At 35.6% G+C, this 10,051-nt stretch overlaps 1 protein-coding gene across 2 annotated transcripts in view; it reads left to right on the top strand.

The window, feature by feature from the left end:
- The window catches only part of LOC107733352 (F-box only protein 11-like), a 35,038-nt gene that overhangs the window by 3,201 nt on the left and 21,786 nt on the right, over window positions 1-10,051 (top strand). Inside the window, exon 1 of one of the 2 annotated variants that reach the window (XM_016544947.1) lies at window positions 2,705-2,914. The exons of the other annotated variant lie outside the window; for it this stretch is intronic. Coding sequence (XP_016400433.1) covers window positions 2,893-2,914 — 22 coding nt within the window. The 5' untranslated portion in view covers window positions 2,705-2,892. Of the gene's footprint in view, window positions 1-2,704; window positions 2,915-10,051 lie in introns of those variants that run through there. 2 annotated transcript variants of the gene reach the window in all.

Raw genomic sequence — 10,051 nt, 5'->3', positions numbered from 1 at the left:
TGAAAAATAATGCGTTTTTAAAAAAACGAAGCATGAACACATGTTAGACTGCACCCCATAAACACAATCAAGCCTAGAAAAAACCCAGTCAACCACCCCTTTAAGATGCGGATGTCATTTCATAGGACAAATTGTTCTGTACTGTACATAAGTTTCCCATTTTATCAAGTGTTTTTTCCGCATTGGCAGTGTCTTCTAACAAATGTGGCAACTATTTGCAATCTAATTGCTTTTGTTTTGATAGTTGTGATTTAAAATGCTATATGCTGTAAAATCAAAATTGCACTGAGCCATATCACAATATCTATTTTATTTAAATTCATTGAGGAGCTCAAGTTTGTCCTACATTTTTCCCATTTCGTCAAGTGTTTCCACTGCATTGGCAGAATCTTCTAAAAAATTGCTGCAACAGGTAGCTCACTCAGTATGTTCCATAATTCCCTTAGCTTATAATCCAAAACATTGAGGTAATTTTCAAAAGATCTTTTCATAGCAGGTGCTTCACCTCACAGAATACTTCCTAGAAAACTTTAAACGCTGAATTTACTCTTGTGATAATACTCCAGGATGGAGATATTTATTGCATCGGTGTCACATCTTTGGGGTTTGTGAGTAATGGCAATGATGCTGCAGTAACTCTCACAAGGCGTGTTAAGGTGAGTCTGGCATATATTTTTATTTGGACGGCTCCACTGGGGCACTGCAAGGGAATGCTTGGAAATAAGCTGGAATGTATCTTTCTTATGAAAACTGGGTCAAAACGGCAAAGCTTTAAAACAAGAAGGGGCAAGAATTGGACTGAGAGATAGCAATAACTGAGAGGGTGTGTGTGGTGTTTAGTGACAGCTAGGTTTGCAAACGAGTTCTTGCTTAAATTGGGGTGTAAAGTTCACACTAGGGGCTTGGTAACTACTAGTTAGATGTTTATTCTATTTCCCAGTGGTTGGCTTTTGTGTTTCTACTATAGAAAGCAAGGTCATGGCTTCGATTCCCAGGGAATGCATGATCTGATGAAATGTAAATTTTCAATGCAATATAAGTCACTTTAGATAAAAGCTTATTTCAAATGCATAAATATAAATGTAGCTTAAACAGTAGAGCATGGTGCTTGCAACTCCAAGGGCCATGGCTTCGATTCCCAGGGAATGCATGAACTGATAAAATGTAACCCTTCAATGGAATGTAAATCATTTTGGATAAAAGCTTCTTCCAAATGCATGACTGTAAATGTAGCTCAAACAGTAGAGCATGGTGCTTGCAACGCCAAGGTCATGGGTTCAATTCCCAGGGAATGCATGAACTGATAAAATGTGTACATTAAATGCAATGCAAGTTGCTTTGGATAAACGCACAAACCTGCATAATGCTTAAAATAAAAAAATGCATAAAATTATAAAATGTAAACCTTCAATGCAATGTAAGTCACTTTGGATAAAAGCATCTGTCAAATGCATAAATGTAAAAGCGTTCATCAATAACCTTAATTTCCACACAAACTTGTGATAATGAGTTTGCTGATGAACTTCTGCTGTAAAGAATCAGTGAAGCTCCACTTTGTATCACAAGCTTCATTAAGTCAAATACCTTCAGCTGATAAGATCTAAACCCCATTCAGCATCTATTCATGTGTGTCCTGTAGGGAGTCATGTATGTCTTTGAAGCTTAGCGGCTGTAGTCTGAAAAGAATATTAATGAAAGGTGGGGCGATCAAGTATTGTAATTCAGACGGTACAGATTGTTTAAACGCTATTCACTGAAGCTTAGCATGCTGTTAGGCAGATTCCCAGCGTGAGACTTTCTCAAGAAAATGGACTTTGATAAAAGCTCTTTTAGACAGTAGTTAAGTGGGATTTACTAGTTTCCTATTAATAAAAGGTGGGGCGATCAAGTATTGTAATTCAGATCTTACAGATTGTTAAATGCTTAGCTTCAGTGAAGCTTAACATGCTGTCAGGCGTATTCCCAGCATGAGACTTTCTCAAGAAAATGGACTTTGATAGAAGCTCTTTTAGTCAGTAGGTTAAGTGGGATTTACAAGGTTACTCCCGCCCCCCCCCCCCCCTCTCCTGGTTGTGGAGGAATGGATTTAAATGGAAAAATGTGGCATAAATAGCTAAAAGCAACAAAATATTTTATTAAAATCAAATTGGCTTAATTCATATTTAACAAATTCTGACTCGCTTTGTGTGAGATTTTATTTTTATGTCTAGTAGTTCATGACCGGTGCACATTTTTTTGCACCTTTTCTGCACTGATTGTGGTAGAATTTTCTGAATTTATGTAAATATGATCAAATCTGAAGGTACTACACTTTTTGGTATATGTATATATACATATGTTTATTTATTTATTTAGATAAATATATACACGGTATTTAGAAGTGCCCACGATAACAATATCGTGCATATTCATTACCGTGATATATCGCATTACCGAATACCGGCACAAGTCTACACACACGTACACTTTTTTTTATTTAAATATTTAATTAAAAATATAAAATTTTGTTCAAATATCCCCTATATTCTCTTAATTAACTTGAGGTCCTAAATGACATGGTAATGATAAACATTGTGTGTGAAATCATTTTAAATACTAGATAGTGTATAGGCTTGCTGCAGGACAGTGCTTGATATGTCACTCACTTACTATTCAATAATTTTTAATCAATAATAAAATTTACACAGAATGAAAACAGTTTTTTCGGGCTGGATCTGGAGTGTGGATGATCTTTGTTTGGAGACAGCATGCTGGCTGTTGTGTTGCACTAGTTGGTGGGACACCGTGTTTGTAGTGGTTACTGGACTAGTAGCCCTGGAGAGCCCCCGGTGCAACCAGAGCAACAGCGCTGCGTTTGCGGGATGTCTCATTCACCGATGATCCTCATGCAGAATGGCCTCCTGCTCACCTGAAGGTAAACTACACGCACTACAGATTAGAATTCTTTATTAATCACATCCTCCCACGACGTGCTTAGTGTGATAAAGGGCGTGTCGTGTTACAGCTGAGCATGTGTTTGGCGGAAGTCTGCAGGTAATATTGATGCTAATTTGAAATGTGCCATTTGGATTTGACTTTGACTTTCACTATTTGAGGGATGCCTCTGAGGGATCTTGAATCACATGTATTTAAATCAGCAGTTTCACCAGTGGTGGATTTTAGTATCGCTTTAGAAAATAGCCTCAAGCATCCACTTATACTCTACCTGAACCTGGGCTTTCAATGCATATGTTGTGTATCTTCACACATGATTGTGTCTTATACGGTTACTGCCTCGTAATTGTCTCTCTCTCTGTTATGTGCATGTACTCTCTCTCAGTAATATACATGCATAACGGCATGTATATTAGCTTAGCTACAGATTTGAGATGTCAGATTATCTTGGTGTTATTGATGAGAATGATGCTACATTTGAGCAAATCGCTTTGCATCTCAATCCTAACCTTTGTCCCTGATGCTCATCTCACTGTATTGAGTTACAAACAAACATCACTGTCGGATTCGTAGGCTGTTAACAGTTTTGAAAGCTTTAATAGAAGTTTAATAGCATGTTTAATGTGTAAATGCACTCAGAGCTGAGAACCGAACAGTGCAAGATTAGAAATGCATTATTGCGGTGACGTGATGTAAATCTGTGCTAACAGACTTTGACACTGAGGTTGTTGGGTTTTGGGTGGAATGTCATTGATGTAAAGTTATCAGGTTCCTGAAGTCTTCAGTTAGTTTTCACTAACAAATCAAAACGTCTCTCAAATGCAGCTTTACAGAGCCTGGCTTTTGAATATTGGTATATTGTTTTGCATGCATGAGGTACTTTGATGCAAAATAAATAAATTTTTCTGTTTAGAGGTCATGTGTCAAGATGTCAGTTTTGGCAGTTTGTTGGCTTAAAGGGATAGTTCACCCAAAAATGAAAATTTTATGTTTATCTGCTTACCCCCAGGGCATCCAAGATGTAGGTGACTTTGTTTCTTCAGTAGAACACAAACTGAGATTTTTAACTCAAACCGTTGCAGTCTGTCAGTCATATAATGCAAGTGGATGGGAATCACGGCTAAAACATACAATAAAACAAAACAAAAAACACACAGATAAAACCAAATTAAACCCTGCGGCTCGTGACGATACATTGTTGTGTAAAGACACAAAACGATCGGTCTGTGCAAGAAACTGAACAGTATTTATATCGTTTTTTACCTCTGATGCACTAAAATGCCTGAACTGTCTGAACTGTACTGCGCGTCCTCCACACAGCCTGCGCGTGAGGCGTCTTCTTCTTCTTCTTCTTCTTCTTCTTGCTTGCTTTACTGAACAGTATTTATATCGTTTTTTACCTCTGATGCACTAAAATGCCTGAACTGTCTGAACTGTACTGCGCGTCCTCCAGACAGCCTGCGCGTGAGGCGTCTTCTTCTTCTTCTTCTTCTTCTTGCTTGCTTTACGGCGGATCGCAGACTTATAAGTGCATTACCGCCACCTATCTCTCAAATGGACCATTGACACTCAGTGTTTTAGTTTTATTGTATGTTTTAGCCGTGATTCCCATCCACTTGCTTGTATGACTGACAGACTGCAACGGTTTGAGTAAAAAATCTCAGTTTGTGTTCTACTGAAGAAACAAAGTCACCTACATCTTGGATGCCCTGGGGGTAAGCAGATAAACATAAAATTTTCATTTTTGGGTGAACTATCCCTTTAAGAAGTTGTAACTTTACTGAAAAAGTTATGATCAAAGTGTAGACAAAAGCACAAGACGACCAGTCAGGGCATGTATGAGATTAGGATGCTCTGACGCAATAATGATTGAAATTTTAACCGTAAAAGTCTGTGAAAAGGGTACAGTAAAAACCTGTTAATTAGTTAAAAACTGTAATATATCTAATGAGACATTTTATGCAATTTATACTGTTAAATATACCGTTTTTGTAAGTAAAAAAGGAGTCATCTTGTAATTTACAGTGAAAAACTGTACATTGACTTTCCCAGTTTTTTTCCCATTAATATAAATGTCGCTTTACTTATGTTTTCTGTGATTAGTTATGTACATTAGGGTTTCATGTTACATTTTAATATTATGTTAAAGTTTATTGCATTATTTCAGTGTCATTCTTGTTACCATGAGGATGGTGTTTTGTAGGGCTGCACGATATATCGAAATTATCGAAATATCGCAAATGTAAATATCGCAATATGCATAATGCAACAGCATGCGATATCTGAATCATTTTAATAATAGGCTACTTAAATCAAAATGTTGCAAAAGGTCAAAGTTTTAGTTCGACGCATATAGCAGAGAATTGCTTGACGTTAAAAAGAGTTAAGTGCAATAAGTTGCAGAAAACAACTCTTTGCCGTCTCGTCTTGCTGTCTGACACACACCTGAAGTGCGCACACAAGCCGCATCTCGGACAGCGTCTCTTCATGTGCGCACTGCCTCCGCAGTTTTAGAATTAATCTAAATTTAATTCATACAGTGAACTCTATACAGTGTTATTTTACACTTAATTATTACATTTCTGTACCTGAATACTACTGTTTATATTATCTATGCTTGCAAATTGTGTATTTGTTCTTTTTCTTTTTTTACTGACTGTTCACTTGCCTTTAATCATGTTTAGGCTATAGTTTTTGCTCTGGTATATGAAGAAGTACTTAAAGTGTACTTTAAGTAATTAACGGAAAGCAAAGTTACATTGATATAAAATAAGTGGCATTAATTTTTTAGTTTGTTTGTTCACATTGATGTTAAAATTAAATTTTCTGATTTGTGACATTACGTTTTATGTTATGATAAAACACTGCTGGTCACTTTCAGAAGTTGTAGTAATGCTTTCTTTTCCAAGAAAGCATGTGAAACATATTGGTTATATAATTTTCATTTTTTAATATTTTTAAATATAATTGTAATTGATTTTACACACTTAAGTCAATATCGTATCGCATATCAAATATTGCATTATTTAACAAGGTATCGCATATCGCATTTTTCTCCAATATCGCACAGCACTAGTGTTTTGTTTGATACAATGCACCTTCTATATATTCGTCTCACCTCAGTCGTGGTATTGAGGGTGGAAGAGAGCGCTGATTATTCACTCCCCCCACCGACAATTCCTGCCGGACCTGAGACTCGAACCCGCAACCTTCGACTCTCAAGTCAAGTCCGACTCTCTAACCATTAGGCCACGACTGCTATAGTATTATATATGTTGTAAAGAGCTGCTATACAAGCTCTAAATGCCTCATAACAAATGTGTAATAAAGGATTTGTGTATTCTGTATTCGTTTCAAACATAGTTTCTATCCTATTTTCATGTGCGTTTTATCCTTTTTTCATATGTTGTTATAAGGGTTTTGTGCAATTTTTGATGTAAAATATACTGTACCCTTGCCAATTTAATATTTCTTGCCAGTTGGCAGTTTTTATATTTATACTTTTATTATTGGTCTTTTTATCAATATGTATTCTTTCTCTTATCTTATTATTTATTTTAAATATTTTTCTTTCAGAAATGGTACACACTCGCTTATATTTGCACTTGCCCTTTTCTGCACATATGTAATATTTTGCACTGTTTACATTTGTAATCTGTACCATCTAGGGATGCACGATACTATCGGACCAATATCGGAATCGGCCTATAATGGCTTTAAATGTAATATCGGCATCGGCCCGATATGGAAAGTTATGCTGATATGTCTTGCCGATAGGAGGAATACTTTAACTCACATGTGCTCAGGATGTGCTAGCGATTAGATCATGTCAGCATTGTGGCTCATTCTTGAAGCAAAGTTTTGCCTGAATGGTGATTGGATTCACTGTTTTGGATCGCTGCATTTAAACTGAGAATGCACATACAGAATGAAGCATTCAGTGTGTGATAGAGTAAACAGTAATAGCACGTGCAGCGGCAGCCTCCAGCGGGTCCTAATGCCTGCTCAGTAAGGAGTTTTAATTCTGTACAGGGCGCTGTTGGCCTACTTCTAATAAAATGAAAGCAAAATACACAAATAATATTTAGACTGTGTTTCTGATTAAATAAAGCAGTAATTGATGCCATAAATTCATGAGTATGTTTTGATTTAAAGGTCAGAAGCTATAGCTTACACTTAAATTAAATAATTTTATATATACTGATTTATTCATTGTGTAATCATGTGTAATATTGTAATATGTGTTATATTTTTTAAACAAATTATGAACTCTAAAAGAAATCATAAAATAAAATGTTAAGGTTACCACTGCATCTTTCTGAAACAAACAAATCCAGTGATTAATATATAGTTTATTTATAGTTATTTTCAAGTCTTCTATGTACTGTCATTTAGGGTTGTGACGGTGAGGAAATTCTCCCACCGGTTAATCGGCGTGTGACAATACCGGTATCACCTCGGGGGCGGGGATAAAATAAATAAATGACACAAAGTTTAAATAAAGTAAAAATCAGCAAACAATCCAATATCGTGCATCCCTAGTACCATCTTTTTATAATTTTATAATCTATTGTTTTTTGTATATTTTGCATGTGCGTGTGTGCATGCACTTTTAGAATGAGAGACTACATTTCGTTGTACTGTTGGACAATGACAATAAAGGCATTAATTCATTCATTCATTCATTCATTAATTCGGTATATTAACCTTACTTCAGTTAATGAAATATAAGTTGTTGTTTTTTTAACTAAGTTTAATCTGTAAAACAAAAATGTTGCTACCATTTTTTTTTTTTTACAGTGAATAAAAAAAAGTGTAATTATAAAGGATTTGGCTTTACTGTAAAAATAGTTGATTTTATGAGCCTTGTCATTTAAAGCAAATCCAGTAACTAATTTTTTTCTTGACTGGTGACATTTAACATTTAACAGATCATAGTTGCAGAAAACCAGTGCCGGCCAATCGGATTGAAGTTTGCAGTTTTGAGAAGCTTCATCTGTGTGTCCAGTGTGCAAAAGACAGTCCGTCAGCAGTCCACGCACAGTCCTTTAGCATACCGTCTGATGCTGAGACTACTTGGAGAAAAAGTAGAGCATTTATTTTGAAGATTTAACCAATTTAATCACATGCCTTTTGCAATGGCAGCTCTCTTTGAATTTTCAGAGTTGCTGAGGTGTAGATGCGGTATTGTTCTTGGTTTCTGTTGTCTCATAGTAGAGGAAATGATGTGGTCTAGCTGCTGTGTGACATTGTGATGATATGGCTTTGAAATCCCTCGTTAATGTTAATCATCTGTTTGATTTGATTACTGTCAGATGTTTTGACAGCAGTTAGTTTCACTTTCAGTTCAGGGAAACCTCATTTTGTGAGTTTTAAGACGTGAAGGAAGCAAGAAATGGCCAAAAGGCTTCAGCAATGAGCTGTTTCGTTCATCTGGATGTGAGCCATATGGTGACGCTTCTGTTGCATCTGTCTTCATGAAGCTATTATGTAGGTTTATAGACAACATGGTATCAAAATGAATCCTGTTTACTGTCCTCGATCGTTCTGCTATCATTGTGCATGATTGATCAGTTAACATCTTTCGTTTCAGCATTATAAAATGATTGTTTTTTGTTACTCCATGTTCTCTTTTAATGCATTAAAATATTTTCAGCTGAAATCTGTATTTCACATTCATGAATCTCAGTTTAGTGCAGTTTCATTTGACTTAAATCTGTCAGAAGATCCTCGTTTTTGTCTGCCGTACAAGTCAATGCTAGAAAAGGAGAATAAATGGAGAGATGCTGTCCTGAATGTGACCTCCATCAGATGGGGAGGGTTACCATAGCAATGACCATTGAGAATATCACTGCAATATTGTACTGTTGCAAGTAAGTGTATTGTCAGATGTGCCCTTTAGAGATCCCATCAATTACAGAAGCTTTCTCCTGAGCATTTGGACAATTAAAGGACTATTTCACCCAAAAATCAGCTTTTTCTCACCCTCATCTTGCACCGAAACGTTTGACTTTCTAGCTTATGTGGAACATAGAAGCAGATGTTTAGCAGAATGTTCATGTTGTGTTTTCTTATGCAGTGAAAGTGGATGGTGACATGTCAGACTCTGAAAAGGACAAAAATATACCATAAAAATTAAATAGTGTCCACACGACTTGTGCAATACATTACGTTTTCTGAGGTGAGAAAAAGACTGAACTTTTTGGTCTGTTGTTCTTGTTTTTAGGAGTAGTAATACAATTAATAAAATCTCAGTTTAGTGCAGTTTCATTTGACTTAAATCTGTCAGAAGATCCTCGTTTTTGTCTGCCGTACAAGTCAATGCTAGAAAAGGAGAATAAATGGAGAGATGCTGTCCTGAATGTGACCTCCATCAGATGGGGAGGGTTTCCATAGCAATGACCATTGAGAATATCACTGCAATATTGTACTGTTGCAAGTAAGTGTATTGTCAGATGTGCCCTTTAGAGATCCCATCAATTACAGAAGCTTTCTCCTGAGCATTTGGACAATTAAAGGACTATTTCACCCAAAAATCAGCTTTTTCTCACCCTCATCAATAGTATAAAATAAAATATTAAATCTAAAATAAACCTAAATAAATATAATTTCAATTATTATTTAAGTTAAAGTTTGTTTCTGGTAACAATTTTATTTCTTTCTTTATTTTATTTAACTTTAATAACCCATGTTAAACAAAAAGAAAATGAGAAATGTTGGCTTGGCAACTACCTGAAATAAAATATAAAATAGTTTAAAATAAAATAAACTTAAAGAAATATTATTTCAATTATTATTTCAGTTTATTTCAAGTAATGATTTTTTTAAATGGTTTTAGTTAACTATAATGACCCTGATTTGAGCCAGTCAGACCAAAAAATATTTAGATCACCATATTTATTTTAGTAACTAGGCTAAATACCATTGTGTGATCTGTCCGTGCAAAGGCAAAAGACCGTAACTTCAATTTTTGTCAAATTAGTTATTGATATTTTTGGGAAATTCAAGACATCCTTTATCATGTGCATAAGTATCTTGAGTCAATTTTGTTGTTTATCCAAGAAAATAATGGGTCGTCTCAACCGTAACTTTTCAAAGCCCCGGAGAAACCAAGGCA

The sequence above is a fragment of the Sinocyclocheilus rhinocerous genome, unplaced genomic scaffold (genome assembly GCF_001515625.1).
Source record: "Sinocyclocheilus rhinocerous isolate Xijiao unplaced genomic scaffold, SAMN03320098_v1.1 scaffold790, whole genome shotgun sequence".
NCBI classification, from domain to species: Eukaryota; Metazoa; Chordata; class Actinopteri; order Cypriniformes; family Cyprinidae; genus Sinocyclocheilus; species Sinocyclocheilus rhinocerous.
The sequence above is the reverse complement of the archived record's forward strand: the minus strand, read 5'-3'. Positions and strand labels throughout refer to the sequence as shown.